General features: G+C 44.4%; 1 protein-coding gene across 6 annotated transcripts in view; it reads left to right on the top strand.

Annotated features, from left to right (window-relative positions):
• NFATC2IP (nuclear factor of activated T cells 2 interacting protein) overlaps window positions 1-27827 on the top strand; it is a 117604-nt gene that overhangs the window by 49379 nt on the left and 40398 nt on the right. For 2 of the 6 annotated variants that reach the window (XM_029607104.1, XM_029607097.1), the window contains exons 3-5: window positions 23315-23446; window positions 23527-23614; window positions 24823-24946. In XM_029607104.1, the coding sequence (XP_029462964.1) occupies window positions 23315-23446; window positions 23527-23614; window positions 24823-24946 (344 nt within the window). Of the gene's footprint in view, window positions 1-11846; window positions 12183-12217; window positions 12372-12575; window positions 12633-23314; window positions 23447-23526; window positions 23615-24822; window positions 24947-27827 lie in introns of those variants that run through there. The other 4 variants (XM_029607100.1, XM_029607099.1, XM_029607103.1 and 1 more) reach the window with 4 other exon arrangements.

Raw genomic sequence — 27827 nt, 5'->3', positions numbered from 1 at the left:
AAGTGTCACAAATGATGCATGAAGGCCATTGCAGGCTACTTAAAAATTAATTCTCAGGTGTATGCTAAGGTATTTTTTATCAATAAGAGTACAACTAGTGGGGCTCGGACTTGTGTGCCTGCTGCCCACCCATGTTAAACTTGGACCCCCCTCCAAAATTCAATTCTGGCCATGCCACAGGCAAGAAGTATACATATGTGCAACTGTAAGAGTCCAATGTGCTGGCCCTTCACTCTCAGTCATGATTGCCAATCCAAGAAAAGGTTTTTCACTGACAGTCTGCCAGATTTTTGCTGACATGACAGCCTCACTTTCTTCCTGAGACACATTTTACCATCACCATGTGCACAGCTGGAGTTCTATGCCAAGATTCACCCCTTTATCACCAAGAATAGTCCCTGACTCTCAGTTAATGCAGCCCCATACAGACCAAGCCCAGGGCACCAGATACAGGCCCCCCATTGCTCATGACATTGTTACTGACATTAAATTATTTTTATGAATATATCACCTTTTGCTTTTTTTTTGTTTGTTTGTTTGTTAACTGATGTTCAGTAAATTTTCGAACAGTGGACAACCCTGCTTCCAACTCTCCCTTTAATCGGCTGACTCTGTGTTCCCGTCTTCTCTCTTTCTTCCACTACCCCCGCCCCCATCCTCCTGGAAAGTGACTGACAGCTCCTCCTGCCCCAGCCACAGGATCTGTCTTCAAGGAGCTGCTGTTATTCATGGCCCCCAGGCCTTTTACCTAATTTGGCTCTCAGTGCCAGACCTTGCTCTGAAAATAAATGTTCCAGGAGGGAGGGGAGGGTGAGAGGAGGAGGAGGAGGAGAGAGCAGTTGCTTATGCTGAAGGATTTATCCAAGCCCCCTACAGAGACCTGTGTAAAGGAGAGGTACCCCCTGTGATAACACTCCCAGCACTGTACATACAACCCAGGGGGGTGGCATTAACCCTAGCAGTGCGGAACTCACAGCCCGCGGGGGGAGCATAATCCTCACAGCACTGCATACACTGCACAAAGCAGCATTAAACCTCGCCACTCTGAACAAACAGTACAGATAACTTCTCCTCACTGTCTCTCAATATTCTGTATGGTATGTTTCTGTATTTGCATACTTGCGTGCTTCTATATTTGATTTACATTTGTAAAATTTAATTAAATTAATAATAACAATAATAATAATAATAATATGTGGCCGGAGACTGAATGTGAGGAATGAGAGAAGTCACCAAGGAAGCAACTGAAGAGATGTATGAGAAGGCAGAGGAAGGAGTACGAATTGAGGTATGAGGATAGGGAGGAAGCCCCTGAGAAAGTTTAGCGTCACTGTTGGGAGGATTGTGACCTGAGATTTTCAGTGCGTGCGATACAGGATGGAGCCTTCATCCTGGAATAATAACCGCAATTTAATATCCCCCTTTTCCCACATTCAAGAGGACCAAGAGCCAGTGGCACTGCCCAACAGGTGTGACAGTGCCATCCAGTGGCAACTCTAGGTTATGGCAGGATGGAACTCTAATGACCCCTTCTTAATGATCAGGAATTGAATGCAACACCTGCAGTGCTGAGCCCTGCTGACATTCAGCTCTGACCACAGAGACAAGTTTCAGGATCAGGAAAGGGAAGACACAGCATGTTCACTGCCTGTGTTGCCACCTCTTCCTCTTACTTTCGCCCATTGCCTGCACTGGATAGGAAACACATTTTCTTACTTTATATTTGTTCCACTTTACACCAGCTGGCAAATAGGCCCTACTGAGATGTGCCAAAAACTGTGGAGTTTCTGATCCACGTTGCAGTGGTGTGTCCTGGTACAATTAATTGAATGTAATTGTTGATTTATATTCCACCTGTCATGGCTAGTCAGCCACTTCAAAGAAGATTACATTCAAGTTCCATCCAGGAGCTCATGTGTAGTGACAATTTCTCATGGAGCTGGGCAAGGCCAGGGCTTCTCGTAAGGCATCTACCCTGGCAAGCACGTCTGTGGGAATGAAGAAAAGCAGATCCCACTTTTATAAACTTGGTTTAATAATAGAAACTGCTGATCCCCACCTAATGACACATCCACCCCGTTCATAACCAATCACAGAAACACAGAAAATGACGGCAGAAAAGGACACAACTGCCCATCTCGTCTGCCCAGCAAGATCACATCCTATATGATTCACAGACCGTCAGGGTCTGGGCCTTGTAGATTACTTGCTCATGTTGTGTCCTGGTTAATTGGTTAAGGGTAATATGTGTCGCATCTGTAAGTCACCCCCTTGATTATTTGTATACCTATACTTCCTCTTGTGTTATTTGATTTACACTGGTACGTCACACCTATGTTTGCTTGTTTTCCCAGACTGCCCTCCCCCCTTTTTTTTCCCAGACTATACAGTTCATGTCTTGGTTTTCTGCTGCCTCTAACGTGCCTCTTTCCTCATTTCACTTCTCTCGCCTCTAGTGATCCGCAGTGTTTACCCCATGCTCTTTTGAATTCCTTCACTGTCCTGGTCCTCATCATTTCCTGCGGTAGGGTGTTCCATGTGTCCACCACCCTCTCCGTGAAGAAATATTTCCTGACATTCAATCTGAAACATCATCCCTGGAGCTTCATTTCGTGACCTCTAGTTCTCCTTATTTCTTTCCAACAGAAGCGGTTTGTTATTAAAATTGCGTCGCTTATGCCTTTTAAGTATCTGAAGGTCTGTTTCATGTCTCCCCTGCCCCTCCTCTCCAGAAATGTACACAGTACTGCAGGTGAGGCCTCACCAAGGACCTCTAAAGGGAATTATCACCTCCTTTTTCTTACTGCATACTCCTCTTTCTATACAGCCCAGCATTCTTTTGGCCTTGGCTGTTGCTTTGTCAGATTGATTTTTCATCTTCAGATCACTAGACACTATCACCCCAGGTCTCTCTCTTGCTCCGTGCACATCAGCCTTTCTCCCCCCAGCTTGTATAGCTCCTTTGGGTTACCGCTCCCTAGATGCATGACTCTGTACTTCTTGGCATTAAACTTTAGCTGCCATGTTTCAGACCACTCCTCGAGTTTCCTTAAATCTCTTTTCATTCTGTCCACACCTTCCGGAGTGTCCACTCTGTTGCAGATCTTAGTGTCATCTGCAAACAGGCAGACTTTACCCTCTATTCCCTCAGCAATGTCACTCACAAAGATATTAAATAATGTCGGTCCTAACACCAAACCCTGCGGCACACCACTCAACACCGTTCTTTCGTCTGAGTAGCTTCCATTGACCATCACATGCTGTCTTCTATCCAACAACGAGTTTGTAATCCACACTACCATCCTGTCACTCTCATTTTGTTTATGAGTCTTCTGTGTGGGACTGATTCAAAAGCTTTACTGACGTCCAAGTAGATCATGTCTAGCACTTTTCCCTAATCCAATTCTTTAGTCACCCAATCAAAGAAGTCAATCAGATTCATCTGACACGCCCTTCCCTTGGTGAATCCATGCTGTCTCAGATCAAGCAACCCTCCAGATTGTAGATAGTTTGCTATCCTTTCTTTCAACAGCATCTCCATTAGTTTGCCTACCACTGAGGTGGTTCCTTCATTTCCTGCTATTATATTTACACTGTATACAGCTTATACTAAAATATTTATTATTTATTTATTTATTTTTAACTTTTATATACCGAAATTCCTGTATAGCATACAAATCACACCAGTTTACAATGAAATTAACATTGCATGGGAGCGTTACATGGAACGAGAGGGAATACAAATAACTGGGATACAGGGACTTCGAAATTGCCCATATGAGAAACAATCTGGGAGACAAAACATAACTCAATAAATACTTAAAATACTTAATAAACACAGTTAACAAATTTCTGAGCCAGAGGACAGATATCAATACACTGAGGTTACACCATACAGCACCTGATTAACACAATCTTGCAACAGGAGAAGAAAATACAGACACAGACAATAGCTGGGAATAGACAGGGCTTGTTTTTGAAGCTGAACAGAAAGATACCCAGTGTATAACAATCAATTGCTTTTCTTTCCCTCTTCTTCTCAGCCTGCTTTTCCTCCCAAGGCCAGTACTATATTACTGAAAGTCATAATGCAAGAACTCTAAAGGGTCTCCTTATGAGTCTGAGACTCAACTATGCCATTATAATATGCAAAGTTTAGATGCCTTAAAATGCAAACTATTCCAGGAGATTTCCTGAGGAGATACCTGCTTCGAAGACTGGTGCCGCTGTGAGTATTTCCTGCCTGTGCAACCGCGGTGATGCTCTGCCTTCCAGCTAACATCATCGCCGGTGTCATCTTTGAGGGCCCCTGGTCCTAATAAAAACCGAAGGCCTACGGCGTGAGCCATTGACGTGCTGCCGAAGCCACATGCTCCAAAGGGGCGCATGGCTTGTCTCAATGGGAAAGAAGAGGAAATCTAAGACTTTACATCCTCTCCAATTCCAGCAATGATTCAAAGCCCAATGGACAATCATCTTTGTCATATGGGTGTATTGTCCACCAGTGACTGTGCTGGAAGCTCCTCTACAAGAGCTTCCTTGAGTCCTGCTCCAAATAGACTTCCCCCTCAACTAACAGTGTCTCCATCGCAGGAAGTAAGGTTGGAACTTTCCTCTAATGGGAGAACACCCGTGGAGGATGTCCCAAATCCTGGTCAACAGGTTCTGAAAATTTCTAGACCTGTTGGGACTATGGACCCTGATTCTGAGAATAATCTCATGGCAGTTTTTTCTGGATAAGGGTAAAGATTCATCTAATGTAACACTTGTTGATTATGAAATTAATAGATAATGATGTGAATCAGTCTATATCTCAGTTCAGTTCCTTTAATATTTATTTGTTTGTTTTTATATACCGATGTTCAATCCGGCATATCACACCGGTTTACAGTGCAACAGAGGTTCAATAAGAATTAGGCTTCTTGTTTTACATTGTAACTTAGTATCATCTGTAACAGTATAATTTAGAAGGAGATATGGGCAACAATATAGCTTAAAAGGAGACAGGAACAACATTGGTTTAACTGTAGAACACTTATTGAGTAACGTAGAGTAGAACAATTTAACTGTATAACGCAGAATAACATAGAGTAGAACATGTCAATAAGCATCTGGAATTTGGGGGAGAGGGGAGAAGGGGCTGGAAGTATAATTGGGGGAAGGTAAGGGGGGGGGAGATAAGAGGACCAGAAGGGGGAGGAAGATTCTTCTTAGGGCTATTGGAAGGTGGGCATTATTTTTATTTTTATTTATTTAAAAGTGTTTGTATACCGTCTTTACAAACAGTGTTTAATCATTAGGTAGCTGTCGGGAAGGCTTTTTTAAAGAGCAGTGTTTTGAGGGGTTTTTGGTTTTTTTTTTTGAAGGATTGAGTCGTGGGATCCAGTCTGAGTTGAGGTGGTAAAGCTGTTCCAGAACGAGGATCCTGCTACCATTAGGGCGCGATCCCGTGTTGTGGTCAGGTGTGCCCGTTTTGGTGAAGGTATTGGAATGAGCCCGGAGGTTTTTTAAGAATGAAACTAAATCTTTACGAATGAAACTAAATCCTCTGTAACTTGTACAGGAGAAGAAAATACGGGAGTTGGGAAAAAAATAACGTCTTCTTTGAATTTGCAGGTTCCTCTGTTATTAAATGCAGAGTCGGCACACATTAAGGATAGCTTAATACTGTATAATGAGATCGGTGCTCTAGAAAACCTTTTAAGAGTTAAAAATCTACGTTTTATACATTTTCCTCACACTAGGTTGTTATCTGCAATTGAAGTGTTTAAAAAATACTTGCAGGAGGTTCTATCTTATTCTGAAGCTGATATTCCCAATATATCTAAGATATTTTATCTATCTAAGAAAAAAGGGTCAGAACAGCCTGAGCAATTCCCGGAACCAGAGAGCCTGGGGCTTTCAACTTTTCTTGAGGAATCGGTAGATTTAATAAGTAATAGAGCAACTTTGATTGTTTCCTTTTGTGCAGAGCAGGACAAAGATGCAGTATTTTCCAAGTACTTGAAAAATAAGGGCTTCTCCTTTTGTGGGCAAAAGATACAAGTATTTCCTGATGTCTCCCATCCTACCCAGGTACGCAGGAGGCATTTCCTCTTTACCGATCCTCTACTTTTGGAAACCTTTATTATGAATAAAAATGCTGAGAGAAGATCAGAAAATTAGGGTTCCTTCCTGTTCCTGAGAAGGCTGAGGGAATAGACGATAAGAATTTAATAGAATTCAGGTATTTTTATTTTTTTTCCTATAATAACATTTTGTTATTGTACTGAAATTTCTGTGTAACTCCTCATGATTATAAGACATATAATTGCTGTATTTCTTTTTTCCTGGTATGAAAAGATTATTGTTGTATTACAACAATTGTATTTTCTTTATTTATTGTTATTAATTAAGAAATTCAATAAAGATATAATTATAAAAAAAATGCAAACTATTCCTATATTACACTTAAAGGAAGATCAGATCAATATTTGTGTTGGTAGATTGAAAAAAGTAATACTTCTAAACTGTGTCTCCAAAGGCAAAATAAAAAAGGATTAAGGACATAAGAAATGCCAACCTGGGTCATCAAGCCCCGCATCCTATCTCTGACAGTGGCAAATCCAGGTCACTTGGAAGTACCCAATATATCCCACTGGCATGATTCATTCCCTGTTGTTCACGTCCAGGTTCTGACAGATGGCATTCCCCAAGTCTACCTTAGCTAATAGCTGTTAATGGTTCTGTCCTCAAAAACCTTGTTCAAACCTTTTTTTTTTTTTTTTTTTTTTTTTTTTTTTTTTAAACCCAGCTATGCAATTAACTTTGACCACATCCTCTGGTAACAAATTCCACAGCTTCATTGTGCACCAACTGAAAATGTATTTTCTTAAATTTGTTTTTAACCTGCTGCCAGTTAGTTTCACAAAGTGCCTCCATGACCTAGCATTATTTGCAATGGAAAATAACCAGGAGATGGGAGAAAAAAAAAAAGCACAGGCACCAGATTCTCTAAACTTCATTGAGTGGCACCGGTTGCTGGGTGGAGGAGCCTGGCTCAAGGCCAGGGAGGAGAAGTGGTGCCTCGGGTCAGAAAACAATAGCGACTGCCTGGGCTGGAAAGAGCAGCAGATGCCAGGGTAGGGAAGACCAGCAGCAGCCGTAGGCCGGAAGGGACAGTAGCTGCCAGGGCACAGAAGGGCAGTAGCAGCCATGGGTCCGAAGAAATAGCAGCTTCCAGAGCAGCAGCTGTCGTGAGCTGGGTGGTGAAGAACAGCTGCCACGTTGCAGAAGAAAAGAGGAGTGAGGGAAGGGAAAAATGTTGGGAGGATAAGGGAAGAGGAAAAGCAAAATAAGGAAAAAAAAAAAAAGATAGATTGAAAAGAATTTGACTGGTGCCTAACTTTTTCTGAAAAAGTTTTCCAACCTCTGTAAATAACTGTTCCGAATGCACTTGTTTCATATCACTCGTATATAAGAGTGTCACCGGAAGGTCCCTTACTAATTTCATTTTGAATTACAACTTACTGAGTGCAGTGTGTTTATTTTAGTAGAAGACCTCCAAGCAGCCTAAGGGCCTTGAAAGGCTTCACCTTTCCAAGAAAAGAACTTGGGAGCATGGATCAGAACATAGCCCCCGCAACATAATTTTATAAGCTTCTTCTGTATAATCTCCTCTCATCCATCTTTTCTCCAAGCTGAACAGCTCTAACCTGCCAAGTCTTTCTTCATAAGGGAGACATTCCATACCATTTATCTTTTTTTTTTTTTTGCCTTTCTCTGTACCTTTTCTAGTTCTTCGATGTTGCCTTTGGAGGTCTGCGAACTGCCACACTTACCCATCGAGCCGGGCCCCAGCAGCTGCACTCCGACACTGACAAGCTGCTCCACTCCCTGGCACGTTGGGATGCCGTGCCCTGGTGGTGGAAAAATGCCGCTGATGCTCCTCGCGGCAGGGATGCTGCCGATGCTCCCCGGACCTCCCTAAGACGCGAGTGTGCGCCCCACATCCCCTCTTTTAAAGGGCCCACGGAGGGAAAAGACCAGCAGTGCCCTTTGAAGACCTCATACTGAAAGGCCTATAAAAGGCCCTCCAGAATACCTACTCCTTACACTGACAACAGGTCTCCTGCAGTCCTTGTAGCGTGAGTTGCCTCAGCGTTCCCTGGTCTTCGTTCCTATCTTCAGTTCCTGGTCTTTGTCTCAGCCTTCGACTCCCCTAGTCTTTGTTGCCCTTGCTTTTCAGTTCTCGTGGTCAGATCTTCAGTTCTTCTGTGTTCCACATCTGTCTGCCTGTGCTGCTCCCTGCCCTGCCTATCCGCCTTCCTTTGGACTGATACCCACTATTACCCTTAACTTGCTTCAATTGACATCTGGACATTCCTGTTTGCTGCCTGCCTCTGACCTCTGCTTGCCTCCTGGACATCTCTGTACGCTACCTGCCAGTGACTCAAACCTGCCTCTGACTTCGCTCATCCATCCCAACCACTTCAATAGATATTCTGACCATCAGCAGAGGCCCCCATCTAAGACCTGCCATCCCTGGCACCCAAAGGCTCAACTCAAGGGGATCAAGGGCTGGTAAAGGCGAAGCTCCAGCTGGGCCTCTGCTACATCCGACTCTGCCAGCTGACGGTGGAGACCTGCAGGGCTCCAGCCTGCAGGTTGTGCCAATTCCACCTCGGTCCAAGGGTCCACGTCCACAGCATTCGATAATATTTTTTTAGATGGGTCAACCAGAACTAAACATAACACTCAAGGTGAGGTCTCACTGTGGATTTATACAGAGGCATTATGATGATATCGGTTTTATTCTCTATTCTTTTCTGGATAATTTATAACATTCTGCTTACTTTTTTTTTTGACCACTGCTGCAGATCAAGTTGAGGATTTCAGTTTATTGTCCACAAAGATTCCAGGGGGTCTTTTTCTTGCGGGATCGCCCCTAAAATGGAACCTAGCATTATGTATACATACAGTAGTTGAAATTATTTCCACATTTTTATACCCTGAAAATCCAATGCAGAATTGATCAGTGTGTCTCACAATAACACAACCATAAAATCAAACATAAAGTATGAGAAACATACATAAATGTAAAACAGTTCATAAAAACTGTCTCCTGTGCAGAAATTGAATAAAATGCCTGTGAAAAATAGAAGTGCCTTAAGCTTTTTTTTCTAAAACTTAGGTAATCTGTATGGTTTTAGAGATAAGAGGGCAGAGCATCCCATAACTCTGGGCACGCAATGAAAAAGACTCTGGATCTTGTCTCCCGTAAATGATATTTACAGACTGAGGGGATTGAAAGCAAATTTAGTCCAGAAGATCTCGTAGGCCTAATGGGCAAATAAAATAATACTAAAATGCGTCCTGTCACAAAAAAACAATTTTATGCAGAACTGTGAATAATTCTTTCGGTTGGTATAAGGATGTCTTTATTAGGAAAGAATAATAACTTTTTTTTTTTTACCTCCTGCAGCTGCCTTTTATAATCTTTCAACTTCCTAAAAAAATCCTCTTTGCACTCCTGTGACTTCCTTTTATGCCAGTTCCGTTTCTTCTTTCATAACTCTTCCCTCATTTTAGTCAGGTCACAGGTCACCTGGTCATAATATAACTCTCCACCAGATCTTCTACATTATCAGCATCTACACTGATGCATCACTTCATCCAGGGGCATTTTACATTCTGCCCTGGCCTACAATCCCAGATCCAGCTAGCTCTTCTGGGCAGATTATCAAATCAAGTCTATGCTAGACTCCTGTGTTGGCTCACAAACCAACTCTACATGTCCAGCTAAAAAAAAAGCTTGTACACCACTGGTGCTGGGAGAATATCGACATGAAAATTAAAATCACCTGCTATGATCATTCTATTGGGTTAAAGATATTTATTTATTTATTCATTTTTAATTTTTATATACCGATGTTCTTGTATGAAATACAAATCACTCCGGTTTACATAAAACAGTGAAATGCCCAAAAAAGGGGGAGGGGCTTTACATAGAACAATAGAACAAAGTATCAATTAAACATAGTAATAGTATAATATAGTATAAATACAAGAAACTGGTGTCCACCTGCAGGCCACTCCAGATCCAGGACATGACGGCTCTCGAGCCGTCATGTCCTGGATCTTTCCTGCGCTGTCCCATTCTCCTCGTGGTCCGTGACCAGCCTGCAAGGGCTGTGTAGAGCGCGCAGTGGGACAGGGTGGTCCGTGACTCAGTCCCGCGGGTGGCCTGAGTAGGGCGCCCTGAGAGACAGTGCCAATGTCCGCCTTCCCTACTTCTCGTCTCATCTGGATTCCAAGTTCCTCGTTATGTCTGCAATTCAGCGTCTTGTCTCTGATGTTGTTGCATCAACCCTGGGCCGGGATGCCGTTGCATCGACCACTGGTCCATGATGTCTTTGCATCAGCCTTGGTGGCAAGTCTTCGTCTGCGATGCCGTTGCATCGATCATGGTGTCACGTCTTCAATAGTCCTGGTGTCATGTCTTCAACCAAGTCTCGTCTGTGATGCCGTCGCATCAACCCAAGTCTTCGTGTTATGTGATGCCGTCGCATCAACCCAAGTCTTCGTGCCATGTGATGCCGTTGCATCAATCTTCATAGTCTTGTCTTCGGGTCAAGGCTGTCTGCCCTCAACCTCAGGCCAGGCCTGCTGCTCCAATGCTGATCAAGCGGCAGGTCCAAAAAGGCTCGGAACAATCGGAGGACCGTTCCCCTACCAACATCCTTGGATGTTGGCCTTGGGAGCTTGCCGGCCTGGCAGAGGGTCAGACCGTCAGCCATGCGGAGCCACCGTCAACCCTTGGCTTGGCCCAGAAGGTCTGGGTCCGGGCTGAGGCCCATGGGCACACTAAACACCCCTGTTCTCAACAAGATCTAGGCGTCATAGTGGAAAACACATTGAAATCGTCGGTTCAGTGTGCTGCGGCAGTCAAAAAAGCAAACAGAATGTTGGGAATTATTAGAAAGGGAATGGTGAATAAAACGGAAAATGTCATGCCTCTGTATCGCTCCATGGTCTGATCCAGTATGGCATGTTCTTATGTTTTTATGCTAGTAGAGGTGCATAACCCACTTGTTCTGAATTCATCTGACTAGATACTAAGAAATCTACTTTTCTTACATTAACAAGGCTTAAGGGACTGCCAAATTTCAAACAGTTACAGAATTTCCCCCGGCACTCTTTTTATGTGAAAGAATCCCAAAAGCAGGGTGTTTTGTTTTTTTTGTTTACCAAAAGCTGAAACTAAAATTACTGTAACACCGGTTTGTACAAACGTGTTTATCTCTCCAGCAGATTAAATCAGCAAATAAAGCTTCCTTTTTTACAAACACTTTGCTCACCACATGCATCTATCTCCTCAGCGGTATCCCTAAATATAGAGCAGTCTCCTTGAAGACTGGCTGTGTACACTCAGCTCAGCTTTCTATAGCTTCTGCTGGCCTTCCTGCTTCTGGATAAATTTAGAGGGCTCAGCTAGCTCCCAACCCCCAACTGTTTTTTGGGGGGGGGCTTGTCCACACGCGTGCTTTCTTATTTACATTTCCTTCCTGCCTCAAAGTTGGAGGGGGTTTTAAGTAATCAGGCTACAGTAACTGTGCGGGTCTTGTACTATGTATTGGTTCTTCCTCTAATGTAGTTTCTTTGTTTCTGGATACGAGAACAGTTTGCTGCAATGACTCCTTTTCCTTTTTTAAAAACCTTTATTAATTGTTAAAAAAACAAACAAACCATATCAAGTAAAAACACATTTCAAACGCTTCCAGGGAGGGGGCAGACAGGGTGTGTACTGGAAGATTTGTAAATGCTTCTTAGAAAAGCAGCATTACCCCCCTCCAGTGGCAACAAGAACAATTCTGCTCATTAATCTCGGGGGAAACTTTAGCTCCCACTTTGGACTTGGCTTGAGCTCCCGTCTGATCAGCCAACAACAGCCGCTCACGAAAGAAGAGTAGCCCGAGCAGTGCAGGTTACGAAAAACAGTGAGGAATGGGCTGACGGCAGCGAAGACCGTCTGGGAGCACCACCCCCCCACAGCCAAGACAGTTCACGGCCCCCTTTCCTGCTACAGGAGGTAAAAATCCCCCACCCTCCACCAATGAAGAGAAGAGCGGAAGTAGCGTCACGGCGAACGTGACGTCGCGAAAGAAGCATCCTCGGACTGCGGCGGGGCGATGTCGGAGCAGGTGAGAGCGGGAGATTGGGGCGGGGGGGGATCGCGACTAGCCGAGGTGTCGGATGCTTTGCTAAGCTAGTTGGTGGAGGTGACAAGAAACGCTCTTGTCGCCTTGTGATCCTCCTGGCAGGAAAGCGCGGGTTGGCGATGGGGGAGGACGATGACTTTATTTGAACTAGCGGTCCCAGTGCATTGTGGGGTTTGTATTCCCTGCTCCTTCATGCTTCCCATTTTAGCACTACACGTCTCAGAATGCAGTATTGGCCTGGGCCGCTCAATAAAACAAGGGCTTTACTGCCGGAGCTCGTTCTCGCATGGCTTTGGATCTCGATAGCTTTCTCGCTCTTTGTGGCTCCGTATAGCTTAAGATAACGGCTCTGAATTATCGGGGATAGGCTGGACTAGATCTAGTTTTACCATGTTGCAGGTTGGGAGTTGTAGTATTTGTTGCTTTATTAAGGTAAATTGGAAACTGCAAGTCGTAGCATGCAATTGATTAAACCAGGCCTGATAGGCTGGTGGCCCTGAATGGTGTTTTCTGCTTCTGGGGCCTGCTGAGCGAGCAAAGTCCTATACTCCCTAATTTGCTAATTCCAGTCTGCCCCTCACGGCTGTTGCATGACCCTGGTTTTCTCAGGATGATGCTGATTCCTTGACCTTCCTCTACCCCCCACCACCTCTGCCTCCCTCTTCTAGGTTGGGAGGAGAAAGCAAGCATTGCTGTCTACCTTTATTCAGTTTCCTCTGCCACAGCCTGTAGTCTCTAAATGGGTAAATTTTGGGGCTCCCTCTGTTTCACCCTCCCCTCCAACTTAATCCTCATTGCCCACCCTCCATCTTGATCTCTCCTTTCATACTTGTGCTTTCCCTCCTTCTGGTGTGGAACGCCCCTCTCCCAGTTCTCTCCCTAGTTTTTGTCTTCCTCCCTGCCAGCCTCAGTCTCTTCACCACAGGCTCAACTCTCTCCAGCCTCAAACCACCCCTCCCCCTCCCCAATTCTCTCTCCTATTGCCCTCTCCAGTCTTAACCTCACTACTTGTACTTGCTCTATACCTCCCCTCCATCAAGCTCCAGGCACTGCACTCAGATGCTTTCCGTCACCTCCAGTAATCTTCCTCCCTTTCTCCAGGTCAATCTCCAGATTTGACCCTTAGGCTTAACCCTACCACTGGCTTTCTGCCTTTCCTGTGCTCCATTGCGCGTAGGAACAGTAGTAGCGCAAAGAGGATAAGTAGTCCTTTGGCTTTCTCAAAATTTTCAACCCTTTCTTCATTGTCACCCTGTTTAATGCATGCAATAGCAGTACACATTCTGTACACATGCATAATCCCTGGTGTGCTCCCAGGGCTGTTGCTTGTCTTGCATTCATAATTTGTCATTCATTCCTAATGCTATACCTATAAGAAATTACAAAATACCCAATATATATCAAAAATAACTCTTCTTTAGCTGAATATTTTCAGAAAAATAAAGTATTTCTCTATTTTTGTTACCCCTTTTGGGGAAGCAGTCCCCAGGTGAGAACTGCTAGATCTTGCAGTATATTTTAGGATGGTGGAGAACCTCCTCCCTTGGTGCCAGTTCCCCCTCCACCTGGTACACCTACTGATGGACCAAATTGTCCTCTACAGGCTTCCATTGCAAAGTAAGATGATACAGTGAAAATGCCAAGCTACCCTGTAGGTAACTGGCAGGTGACTAATCAGTACTTGGACATGGCCATACTGGGATGCTCTTTTTGCAGAAGTTTGGGGAGAGGTTTCTTTAAAGTTTAGAGGCAAAATAAAAGCCACTGAAATACAAAGTGATTAAGAAGCAATTGAGTCGCTTTGAAGAAATCTAAGGGGTTCTATGTCGTAAGTGCAGTCTACAGGTTGCCATCACAAGGGGGAAGCAGTAACCCAATAGAAGCCATCCAAAAGATAGTACTGAAAGGTGAGATGCTGTTACAGGGGGACCTAAATTTACCAACTGTAGATTGGAGCGTGCCAGCTGCTAGATCAATTAGAAGTAAGGGAATACTGGAATGTTTACAAGAAGTCTTTCTCAAGCAACTAGTTAAGGAGCCCAGTTGTGCTCAGGTGACCTTGGACTTGGTACTGACAATTGGAGACTGTGTCGATGAGGTTATGGTAGGGGAAACCTGGGATCCAGTGGAAATGCAGTTGGTCAGAACCAAACTATACTAGAATAAGAGTCCTAGACTTAAGCAGGGCTGACTTAAAAAAAATTATGTTTAAGGAAGCCTTGTCTGAAATACGAGATTGAAGAGGTACTGAATAACTATGGACAACAATAAAAAGGAGCAGTGAAATGACAACATACCAGGCACACAGCAAGGGGAAGAAAATAGACTACTACGGTTCACCAAAGAAGTAGGAGAAAAAGTATTCAGAAAATATAAAGAGACACAGAAAAAGAAAGGCAGGCAAAATTACAAGGAGAAACGAAGTGGGGCAGATGGGCAGATAAAATGTCAGAATTCAAATGGAAGAGAGTATTGTCTAATCAGTAAAGTCAGAGCGATAACATTTTCTTCTACTATATTAGAAAAGAGGAAAAATTTAAAGGGGAGAACAAAGAAATCAGTGTGCACGCTAGAAGGTGTGTGTGATGGGCCAAAGCAAAAGAAACACGGGATTGTAGCATACACATATTCTCATTTGCTGAGGAGGCAGTGTTCAGGGTACTGGCACAATTAAAAAGGCTGTGGAACTTTGAGGTTCTTTCCAATATACTGAAGGAGCTAAAGAATGTATTCATTGTACCTCTCTCAGTTCTTTTTGATGTAACACCTGAAATTAGAGAAAAGAGCAAATATAGTACAGTACTGTTCTACAAAGAGGAAGCAAAATAAACGACAGATTTGTGGTTTGACAGAGGTGGCCAAAGTAATAGAAACACTAAAGGATAGAATACTATAATACCTTGAACCCAGTAGATCACAGCACCCCAGGCAGCAAGGGTTTTCAAGGGAAGATCTTGCCAAGAAACTTGATAGATCTCATGACCAGACACAAGTAGGCCACATCTACTGCATCTTCCTGAACTGTCTGGATTTAATTGAGAATTCTGACCATGTTTACTAGGCATGTGCAGAGGCAAAACATTTTTTTGGTTTGTTAATTCATTTCGTAGGTCATTTCCATTTGTTTGATTCAAACAAAATAAGTTCTGTTTGTTTTGTTAATTTATGTAACATTAAAGTCAATGGGGGGGAAGTACTACAGCCTATTTCTAGCTCCAAAATTGGGGTTTTCTCAACAATTCTAATGAAATTTGTGGGAAGACATCAGAAGGGGGCAAGAACTCCAAGGTGCTTAGACTGTGGAAAAGTGTCAAAAATAGCCTAAGACACCACCAAGGGGTACCAATAGCGACAGGAGTTCTCCAAGGTGCCATCAGATGAACAAAGAAGCAATAAGAGTGGGAAGGAAGGGGAGCATCTTGGTATGCAGCATCCTCTAGCACTGGCATCAAGGGAGGGTGGCAGTACTGGTCTGGGGACCCCTTCTGCCACTCCCAGTAAAAGCCAGAGGAAAGGGTTAAAAAGGGGAGGACTCCCCCCGCCCAGCAGATCCCCTTCCACCAGTAAGACTAGCAGCCCCCTGCCATGCATCCGCAGCAGCAACCCACCATAGAGTTAATAGTACGGCGTTCCACAATCATTTATTTAGGGCAAGAGGCAGATAGCATCTAAAGTATTAATAAGGAGCATCAGGGAAATGATTACCCTGGATGACCAGCCCCTGCAGGTCGTAGAAAATGTGTGCTTTAAACATCTGCCCCCTCCCGACCCTCTATTTGAGCCATGAAGAAATAATTTCAGATGTTGCTCCTGAATCTGTCCCCCTGGAGCAACCATAACTTCTTGTTCTAGAACATTCCTTCCTCTGAAAAATGACTTCTGGGGAGCCCTTCCTACAGGATAGGCGTGGCAGAGATGGAACCCTTATGTGACTCATGTGAAACTTTATTTCCTAATGCATCCTTTGTTTCCAGTCAACCTTCTCTGTTATCCAATGTAAAGGGATTGAGCAGTAATGCTATGTAAGGGAAAAGTGTTTGCCATCTGAGGTGCCAATATCGTACTTTTAATAAGCAGGACAAATACCTTTCAGTTAAGGGGAAGGCAGACTGCATAGATGAGAAAACATCTTATTGTGTTTTCAGACAACAGGTCTTAACCATGTACCTTCTTAAAGTATTGCCATTCTTCCTCTATTTCCTATGGAGGGGGAGTCCATAAGTGTTTCAGAATAGTGATATAAAGTATGGATATACTATATGCCTTTCTCCTCCTTTTTCCAGATATCACTGATGTCGAAAGTGACCTCGTGCCCAAAAAGGAATGACCCTCATCCATATTGTAATGAGGTTTATAATATATAATAGGTCAGAGAGCAGGAACCATCCTAAAACCCATCATAAAAGGGTTCCTGTGCATACCCCAGATCAGTCCAAACAAGTGAGTTTTGCATCCCTACCAGCAGATGGAGGCAGAGACCTGAACTGCTACTTATCTGAGAGTGCCACCTGCAGTTCCCCAGTATTTCTCGATCTCCAGCAGATGGTAGAGGTGCAAACCTGCAGTCTGACGAAAAAAAAAATTGGATCGCAAGAAGGTTAGAAGAGACATCAAAGGGCATCTTTGTGGGTCATCCCTCTAGTTGAGCTGGGGATGGGGGATGGCAATCCCTGTTCAACTCTAACCAGCTTCCAGGAAGCTGACTCTGTCCGTCTGAGGTCGTCTTTCCCAGATCTTCAGCCAAAGTCAGGGAAATATAATCTTTCTTTCTCTCTGTATTTGAATTGCTTTGTGCTGGGCTGTTGCTTTAAAAAAAAAAAAAAAAAGACAGCTCAGCTGCTGAAGCAGCCATTGGCGGGAGCATTTTCAGAACAGGCTGTGTGGGGAAGAAAAGAAAGCGAGTGCCTCTGGCAACCAAGGTTCGGGGCAGTCTTGCTGGAGGTAATCGCACTGCAGGCAGGGTTGACTCTCGCCACAGCAAGCCAACCACGTGTAGTTCTGCGAGTGCTCCAAGATGGCGCCGGCCAGAGACCATGGGAAATCTTGCCGAACCTGTGGCTTAAGCCGTACGTACTTGAATTTTGCTATGCTCTGCAACAACTGTACTGCGGGGGAGGAAGGACCCTCCACGTGGGCGGCAAATGACAGGAGAGCCACCCCATCCCAGGGGCAAGTCGGGGTCAATTTGGGGGAGATTTGGCAGTGGCTGGCAGGAAACCTGCGCATGTAAGGAAGCAGGTAGCTCCTTGGTGGCCCGGTGATCTCTCCTCCGCTTTCTTTGATAGTTCAACCTGGCGGGGGAGGGGGTAGGAGGGGGGGTGATGGGCTATCAGAGGAGCCCGAGCCGGATGAATGGGGTAGCAAAGTGGAGAATTTTTCCATGGATTTTGTTTTACTGTTGCACAAGGCCTATCTGGTCAGGAGAGCAGCAGGAAGTAAACGGCCCCCTAGTCAAAGCTCTCGGGTGCAAAATGCTCTCAGGTGCAAAATGGTCTAAAGGAAACTCCGTCCAGGGGTTCAGGGGATCTTCTCCACCGTTTGTTCCTTGCCCATTCTGAGGGAGAGGTGGAGTCCGACAGATCTGATTATTTCCAAAATAGACCAGGGGATCCAGGCAATGATCTTAGGGATGATCCGGTGGATGACTTGGCTGGGTTGAACCGTGATGGAGTCAAGGATTTCTCTGATCTGGAGGAGATTCCAATGGCGGAAGCACATGACCTATGGGTTATCTGTCTGTTCCATAAAGAAGAATTGAGACCCCCTTATTCCCCATGTTCTGAAAGAACTGGGTATTAAGGTTGCACCAGGAGGAATCTGATAATGAAGGGGTTGACCCGGTGCTGGATGGGCTCTGAGGTCTGCCTAAGGCCTTCCCGTTGCCTAAGAAGATTAAAGAAGGTGGCTGACCTGGAGTGAGATGCTCTGGAAGCAGGTCTTAAGATTGCCAGGGCAATGGCAAAATTATATCCTTTGAGGATATTTTGTAACATTTGGTGTTGCCTAAGGTTGATGCTGCAGTCTCTGTGGTCACCAAGAAGACAACCATACTGATGGCGGGGTTGGCTGTGCTTAAAGACACTTGGGACCAAAAGCTGGAAATCCAGTTGAAGAGGTTGTTTGAAATTTCGGTGTTAAGTCTGTGAGCAGCGATCTGTGCTAGCCTTATGCAGAAGACCAGTTTGCGCTGGGTCCAGAAGGCTCAGAAGCAGGAATCTGCTGTGGCTGGCAAGGGAGCGCAGGGAAACCAGGATGACGCACATGGCAGATGCCCTGTATGATTTGGTTTGAACCTCAGCCAGAAGTACGGTCTCGGCAGTATCAGCATGCTGGCTGCAGTGGTTACGGAATTGCTTAGCGGATATGTGGTCTAAGTCGCAGTCGTGCAATCTTCCCTTTAAGGGAAAACTCCTGTTTGGGGAGGAACTGGAACAGTTGATGAAGCATTTTGGAGAATTAAAGGGTCACAAACTACCAGAAAATAAGAACATCAGGAAGTCTTGTCCTGCTTGTGCCCAGTTTCGGGGTACAAGATGATTTCGCCCCAGCATGAATTCAGTGTTGACTCTTAAGGAAGCAGGGATCACGAAGGCAACAGTCCTTTCGAGGTTCCTGCAGACTCCCCAGGGACAGCACCAGTCAGGGCGCTGCAAGTGCTGAGTCCTCCCAATGAAGCCAGGGTGGTCCACTCCAGTGTGGAAGCGGTCGGCAGATGTCTGACATGCTTTTATGAGGAGTGGATCAGGATCACTTCGGACCAATGGGTATTGGAGGTGATAAGAGGAAGCTATGCGTTAGAATTTTCATGCCCCATCAGAGAGGCTTTTATGATGTCTCACTGCGCATCCCACAGCAAACAAAAGGTGGTTCGGGATATGTTACATCATCTTTAAGAGCTGGGTGCAGTTATCCCGATTCCAGTAAGAGAGCGGGGTCAAAGAAGTTTCTCGATCTATTTTGTGGTTCCCAAAAAGGAGGGTACCTTTCAGCCCATCTTGGATCTTCAAAAGGTCAGTAAGGCTCTGCGAGTCCATCCAGAAGCGTGGAAGACATTGCGAATGGTGATACTGCAGTGCAGCAAGGAGAGCTTCTGGCCTCATTGGATTTGACAGAGGCCTACTTATACATTCACATATGTGCAGACCATCAGAGGTTTCTTTACTTCATGGTGCTGGGGCAGCATTTCCAGTTTTGGGCTCTTTTGGGTTGGCAAAAGCTCCACGGACTTTCACAAAAGTGATGGTTGTGGTGGCAGCTGTGCTGCGGAAAGAAACGGTTCTGGTTCACCCTTATCTGAATGATTGGCTTATCCAGGTGAAGTTCGAGAGAATGTTTTCAGTCTATTCAGAGGGTCCTGGAGATGTTGTGGTCTCTGGGCTGGGTTATAAACCAAGCAAAGAGTCATCTGACATCGGCCTAGTCCTTGGAACATTTGGGGGTGAGATTCGATACCCAAATAGGCAAGGTGTTTCTTACTTCAGAGAAGATTCTAAAACTACAGTCGCAGGTGCTTCGGCTACTGCGAATACTGATGCCCAGGGCCTGGGACTATCTGCAGGTTCTGGGTTCCATGGCGTCTACCCTAGATTGGTGCCATGGGCCTCTGCTCACATGCATCCTCTCCAGAGGGCGCTACTGTCTTGTTGAGATTTGTTGTCGGAGGAGTTTCATCGGCCTTTACCGCTGCAGGGAGTCTCCAGATCCAGTCTCTCATGGTGGCTATCGCGACCCAATTTGGAGGGGGGGTGGGTCTGGAGGTTCTGAACTGGTTGATGGTGACCACAGATGCCAGCCTCCAAGGTTGGGGGGCAGATTCAGGGGCGAACCGCCCAAGGACAATGGTCCTCAGCGGAAGCATCCTGTTCTATCAATCGTTTTGAAAATGAGGGCAGTTTGCAAGGAGATAGGATTCCTTCCTCAGATTCGGGGATGAATGGTGAGAGTATTTTCGGACAATGCAACAACAGTAGCATATATCAATTGTCAGGGTGGGACGAAGAGTTGAGCAGTGGCCCTAGAAACCCAGGAATTGTTTGTCTGGGCAGAGCAGTGTCTGGAAGGGATTGCAGCTTCACATGTGGCAGGAGTGGACAATGTACAGGCAGATTTTCTCAGCAGGTAGTAATTTGATCCACGAGAATGGGTGTTGTCAGAGGAGGCCTTCAACCTCATCTGGACATGGTGGGGCAATCCCCAGCTGGATCTGATGGCATTACACAGCAATGTCAAAACGACCAAATTCTTCAGTCACAAGAGAGAGGCAGGGGCCGAAGGGATTGACGCTCTGGTTCTTCTATGGCCAATGGGCATTCTGCTGTACGTGTTTCTGTCTTGGCCTCTTGTAGGTTGGTATTGAGGTGCATAGCGTGACATCCAGGCAGGGTTGTAGTGGTGGTGCCAGAGTGGCTGCAGCATCCGTGGCTTGCGGATCTGGTTCATCTTGCTGTAGATGGACCCATCAGGTTCGCTCATCTGCAAAATCTGCTCAGGCAAGGACCTATCTTCTCAGATTGGGTGGATCGCTTTTGTCTCATGGCTTGGCTTTTGAGAGGCGACATTTAAGATTGAAAGGCTACTCCGATGCGGTTATTGCTACAATGCCTCAGGCCCAAAGACCAACTACTTCTCTAGTTTGTCAAGGTGTGGGGAGTATTTGAGTCCTGGTGTGTGGAGGATATTCCGCACAGCTTGGCCTTTTTACCCCAGGGCTTGATGAAGGGTCTTGCCTATAATTCATTTCGGGTGGTGGCTTTGGGATGCCTTTGAAGGAAGTTGCAGGGAAAACCATTGGTCTCTCATCCAGATATTGTGCGTTTTCTCAAGGGGGCCAAGCATTTGCAACCTCTGGTTCGAGGCATGTCCCCTTCTTGGAACCTTAATTTGGTATTGTGAAGTCTTTGTGGTCCACATTTGAGCCTTTGCAGAAGGCTTCATTGAAAGACTTTACTCTGAAAGCAGTTTTTCTGATTGCGATTTGTTCAGCCAGAAAGATTGCAGAGTTTCGGGCTTTATCCTGTGGAGAACAGTTTCTAAGGATGTCTGTGGATGGCATGTCTTTGCGGACAATATCCTCTTTTTTGCCGAAGGTTGTTTCTTTGTCCCCTCAGTCAGTTTGTAGAAATTCCAGCTTTTCCAAATTTGTCTGGGGAGGGAGGGCGGGCATGCGAAGGAGCTTCATTTATTGAACATACTTCGGACTCTGTGTTACCTTAATCTGTTCGCCGGATACTGTTAGTGACCTTATCTGTTTGCCTTGTTCAGAGATGCAAAGAAAGGGATTAAAGTGTCTTAAGTCTACGATTTTTCTGTGGTTAAAGGAGGCTATTTATTTCCCACCTATCTCTGTAAGAGGTGGATGACCCTGGAGGGGTTACAGGCATATTCGACTAGAGTGCAGGCAATCTCTTATTTTATTTAAGAATTTTTTTATAGCGGTATTAGTCGAAACATCTCATCGGTTTACAGCGGAACTATAGAATGGAAAATACAATGAACAGGGGAAAGGGTAGGGGGTACAAAGAACTGATAGGAAAAGCATGGAAAGAGCAAAAACAAAACACAAAGCAACTTGGAAACAAAAGCATTGCAATTATAACAGAACTATGTACAAGGATTGGATAATGTCTGGAGGAATAGGGTTCTGAGGGTAGGCTTGTTTGAATAACCAAGTCTTTAGTTGGGATCTGAATTTCAAGGGGCATGACTCTAGCCTGAGGTTGGTCAGGAGTGCGTTCCAGTGTGTAGGTCCGGCAATGGAGTAGGCCCGATCTCTCGTGGATGATAGGTGTGACTTCTTTAGGGAGGGCACATGGAGGGTTCCTTTGTTGGAGGTTCTGGTAGGCCGATTAGGGCATGAGAGACGGAATGGCTCGTCAAGCCAGTCTGAGCTGTGTGTGAAAATGACTCTGTGCGCAATGGTAAGGGTTTTAAAGAGTATACGGGATAATACCGGGAGCCAGTGAAGGTCTTTGAAGATAGGGGTGATATGGTAATATTTACGTGCGTTGGAGATGGTTCTGGCTACTGCATTTTGCAGCATTTGGAGGGGTTTTATGGAGGAGTGTAGGGTAGGCCAAGGAAGAGGGAAGAGTGTCAGTTGGTATCGCCACAGGAAATCTGTAGGGTGGCCACGTGGTCTTCTCTTCACACTTTCACCAGGCACTACTGGTTGGATATACGGGCACCAGAGGAAGAGAGTTTTGGAGAGAGTGTTCTGCAAGGGGATCTTTTGGGTTCCTGCCCAGTGAGGGGGGAACTTGGATACATCCCACTTGTCTGATCTGGGTATGAACAGAAAAGGAAAATTTTGGTTCTTCCCTGCTAATTTTCGTTCCTGTAATACCACAGATCAGTCCACGGACCCGTCCGTTTGCTGCCGAAAGACTGTATTGTTGTTTTTGCAGACCAGAGCTCAAATTTGTAAATTGTTGGATCCATTGGACCGACAAATGGTTTCTATCTGTGTCTTGTTGGACGTGTGGGCTCCAGTTCAGGGGTTTCCAACCCGGGACAAAATGTTCGCCCTAGGAGGGAGGAGTTTTTCATATGGGGTTCTTCATTAGCTTGGGTACAGGTCAATACTGAGGGACTGCAGGTGACACACTCAGTTAAGAAGCAGTGCCTGAAAAGTGTTTAGTTCTTTCTCCATCTGCTGGTAGGGATACAAAACCCATTTGTCTGGACTAATCTGTGGTATTCCAGGAACAAAAATTAGCAGGTAAGAACCAATATTCCTTTTTGTGCTTTTCCAGTTGCATGAGACCTCTTGACAGCTTCCTTAAAACTGTGTGCAAAAGAATGTGTTCACTTGGGTTAACAAACATGTTTTTTGCTGGAAGCTTTTCTAAGTCCTGTGCATCTTGAGATTTTTTAATTTTGAGGAGAGGGAGGGATTGGTGAAGTCTGCTTGCTCATGCCCTCCCCCCCCCCCCCCCCCCCCCCCCCCTGAAATTACCTATGCAAATGTGTGCTGACATGGAGGCAGTAGATGACAAGGTAACCTTCAGTGAGAACACAAAACCAGAGGATCTTTTGACATTTTTATACATCCCATGTTGCTGTCTGTAAAAGTCTTTCTCTCTCCTGTGCCTCTTCGCCTTCCCTCTCCTTTGCAGGAAGCAGACAGCAGTGACAGTGAGGTGGAGTTAATACGGCCAAAGGGGACTTCTTCCTGTGCTTCACGTTCCAAGCGCCAGAGAATCACCAGCGCCACTGAAATCGCTCGTGTCCCTGTTTATTCCAACAAGGTAATGGCTTGGTCTCAACACTCTGGCTGGGGGACATTGTGGGTACCGGTCTTCCATTCTCACCCCTTCTTTGGTTTCAGGTCAGTAGCAGCTTGAAGCTGTTCTCAGATAACCCAAAAGAGCAGGGAGAGCTGGCAGAGCAGCTGAAGAAGGTGCAGGGGCCGGAAGGTAAGAGAAGGGAGCGAGGGCAGATTCCTCACGAATGCTCAGCTCTGCGCTTCCTCTCTATGATCAGAGGGAACTCGGGCACTCCCAGCTCCTAGCTGTACCTATAATTAGGGGAGCTCCTGCATTCCCAGGTTCTCACTGCCCCATCATCAGGAACCCTTGTACTTTTATTTAAAATGATTTCTCACCCACCCTCCATTCTGGGTGAGTTACAAGCTACATTCATAAAAACGTACAACATAAAACCAATGACCTGCCCACCATCATTCAGATGGGTTAGAGACCGAATCCAATAAAAATAACAAAAGCAGCTTAGCACTGGCTCTGTAATCGAGGAGCTTAAGAGCACTCAGCTGTACACTTCCCTATAATCAGAAGGGCAAAGGGCAGCAAAAGAAGCTGCAGAAGCAGGGAGAATAGATCACCTTTGCCTGACCCTTTTCATGCTATTTTTTAACCTTCTCCTAAATATTGCATTCCTTCCTCACACTGACCCACTTTTCCCACCCTAGTAAAGCTTACTATGTGCTTATGGCCAGGGACACAAGAACACTTAGACTCAGTAAAAGTATAATGTATTTTTATTAATCAATATAAGTGTTCTCGGGAGATGCTGGGTACTGGGTGCCCTTAGCTTTACAAACTGACCAGCATCTCATCATATACAAGAAGTGATCCTTCTTTTATAGATAACATATAATATTGTGGAAGCTTCTAGACTTGCGTGAATGCCCAAAGAATCATTTGCATAAGTTGTGATGTCAAATGCATGATTAAATCATCCCTAACTATCCCTGATTGGCTTCCCAGGATGTGTAGCCCATTTCCCATGACTTTCTTTGTTCTGTTAAACTCTTACTGGTAAAGGCAATCAACACGTCTGTAACTGTGTGGATTACAAACTCCTGAGAATATTGCCTGAAGATCCCCTGTGGTTTCTTCTTTTGTGACTCTATGAATAGACATCACCTGTCTGGTGCCAGCTTGCCTGCTTCTACAGATATCCAGGGACATTCTGTAAGTCACTTAGTCCATTCAGCCCAGGCAGACCAAAGACATGCAGAGGCTTCTGGGGATTTCCTTCTCCATGTTGGTTTTCTGTTCAGGCATACTTCTCACCCTGCACAGCCATGAAAAATGTGCTTGGACAGAACTGTGCCTGGGTGTTAGCCAGTGTATAAATTAACTAATCTCCCTTCTTTATTAAGATTTAGACAGCGATGGGTTCAGTCCCTGCCCCAAATCCTTTGCAAACCAGTTCTCAGAGGAGGCAGTCTGTGTATTATCAGACTCTGAAGAGGAACCTGGACAGAAGGGAACTAGGACGGAGCTGTAAGTGCAAGAGGGAGCCAGGGGTGAGGGTAGTGGTATGCACAGAGCATTTCCTTCTTTCTCTGAATGAGTTGTGTGTCTGTTTCTCCATACCCTGATGTGAGTTTTTTTTGTGAGGCTTCTTATCTCTCCCATTTAGTCACGCGTGTCTCTATATCTTCGTTCGTGTCTCTCTTTAAGAGGTCCTTTTTCAAAAGGATTGACATGCATGTACCATGGTGTATGCATATAAAATGCCATTTGAAAATCAGTTGGGGGAGGGGGATGTGCATGGAAAAATACTTGCAAAACAATTTTGCGTGTCCTTTTCCCTATACTGGCAGTAGGCATTTGCATGCATGCTTTAGAGTTTTCGACATTCTTCATGTACATTTACGTATATAAAGTTATAACTGCTCCCTAGCTGATCCAAGAATTTCCAAAGCAGACTTGTGCATTTAAGTCTACTTTGAAAATGCTGGCTAAAGTCTGCTAGTACTTTGAACCTATGTGGGCTGCTGAAAATTACCTTCCCTGTGTTTTTATCTATTTAAAAAAAACCAAAAAACCCCCCCCCAATAAACAAATCTTGTGTCTTAAATTGAGACTAATCCAGCAAAAATGAGTAGCTCAATTCATTTGAGTTTTTTTCACTGTAGGTTTACTTATTTGTAGTGGAGGCTTTTTTTTCAAATCTCTGACAGTTCTTATGAATGGCTATCAAATTCAAAAGAATTGCAGTCTTAAAATATTCCATGTAGATCTGCCAAATACAAAGTCTTAAATAGCCAACATATGTTTTCAGTCCAACAGGGGTTTTCATTGGGTTAAAAAGCTTGAAAACAGATTGCTAGTAAACACTGAATACAAACAGCCAATAAGAGAAAAATCTTTAGACTTTTATTATAAGATCTCTCATAATAGAAGCATAAGAACATAACTCGCCATACTGGGTCAGACCAAAGGTCCATCAAGCCCAGTATCCTGTTTCCAGTAGTGGCCAATCCAGGTCACAAATACCTGGCAAAATCCCAAGGGGATAGATAGATTCCATGCTGCTTATCTCTGAGATAAACTTGGGGAAATCCACTGCTTATATTAATAATTGTTTGATTTTTCCTCCAGGAACTTGTCCAAACCTTTCTTAAATGCAGCTACACTAATATCTTTCACCACATCCTCTGGGAACGAATTCCAGAGCAGTACAGCTTATGAGACAGTGCAGAGTAAATGCCACCTCAGTGCTTCTGAGCTTTTATACTCAGTTAAATACATCATGGCCTCTAAACTTACACACCAATGGGTTTCTTTGCATAACATTTCCCAACATTATAACTTTATCTCATATATGCTAATAAGAATGGATTCTTGTAAATCATATGATTTCTTGTAAACTGAGCTCAGACAGCAAAAACGAAACACTTTGGCAGGAGGCTGGGAATTGGATTCAGATGACAGCCAATGTTGGGCCCTGATTTTTAAGGTCCAGGGTACTAATACACAGATATTAGGGAAAAAGCATAGGACTGCTTCTACAGCTGAATCCAAAAGCAAAGCATGTTCAAGCTGCATTGTTTTGAATTATCAAGAAGTCTGCTTACCCTATAAGAATGTTGCTAGCAGTAATTTTGTTATGGATTTTATAATTGCTTGGTTTTGAGTGATAAAATTACTACCCTTAACATAAGGCTCGGGTTACTTGCACGAAGTGGCAGTTACTATCCTTAAAAGAAACATGGGGAGAACCTGCACAGTGCAGCAGTTACTAACATAAGAAACTTGCTGGATGGACCATTTAGTCTTTTTCTGCCCACATTCTATGTTACTATGTTATATTACATTGAAACTCCATGCTGACGTTTAACATACTTTTTAACCTTTATCATCATTTTTAACATTTCAGTAGCCTTGGATAGTTTTATAAGTCTGATCAGTGTGATTTCATTTTGCTATAATTCTTTATTTCTTCATCACAACCAAACTAGTCTGGCTTCATAGAAATCCTTCTCAAAGCTCCCTTGCATCCGCAAATCTAACAAGCTTGATCATAGTCTCTGTCTGTGTGATGTTGCAATGAGCTTACTCTGAATTTCCTCAGGCTCCTGTGTGATACAGTTCCTTATATATCTGATTGGAATACATTCTTCATTCAAATCATTGAAATTGAGCTCCCACGTCTAAACACCTATTGCTTAATAGGATTCTATTGCAAAATTGAGTGTGTGAATATTCAGGAACTCCTCAGATTTACGTTGTCCGACTTGTGACATTCTGCATTTAAAATCTTTAACGAATTTGGACTCCTACTCCAGACCTCCAACAGCTGTTTCGCCTCTGGCACTGAGTGTGACACCCAAACCTGGAACTGCTCCTTTTAAGATGGTTGCCTTTCACCATCTTTTCCATATAATTTGACCACATCTACATGATTTTGTTCTTGATAATGCATTACAGATAAAGCATGTACTCCCCACAGAATCACATTGTCTGAAACTCAAGGAGGATTGATGTTTGGTGCTAGCTGATTATTAAAAAAAAATATTGTCAAATCATTGTCCATCACAAAATGGTCATCTATTCCCCCACAGCTCTTAAATGCCATATGTATGAAGAATCTTAGAGTTTTCCTTCTCCATTGCAGTCTGTGTGACTTGGGTAGTGGAAATAAAGGGTCTGCACCAGAAATATTATTTGTATGGAAAAGCATTATGGAAGATCAGAGTAGTAAACTGGAATGATGGAATAATGATTGGAAAGAGTTGGTAGCTTGCTGAGGAGAAGAATGCAGTTAGTGGGTACCCAAGAGTTAAAAAGTGAAAGTCCTCTTTCTCCCTTCCAAGGGGTGGAATTCCTTTTTGTTGTGTTGAACTCTTCTACACCAATAAGTCATGTGGGCAGGCCA

Source organism: Rhinatrema bivittatum, chromosome 6, assembly GCF_901001135.1.
Source record: "Rhinatrema bivittatum chromosome 6, aRhiBiv1.1, whole genome shotgun sequence".
Classification (NCBI taxonomy): Eukaryota; Metazoa; Chordata; class Amphibia; order Gymnophiona; family Rhinatrematidae; genus Rhinatrema; species Rhinatrema bivittatum.
Note: the sequence above shows the minus strand (reverse complement) of the source record. Positions and strands in the feature narration are given on the sequence as shown.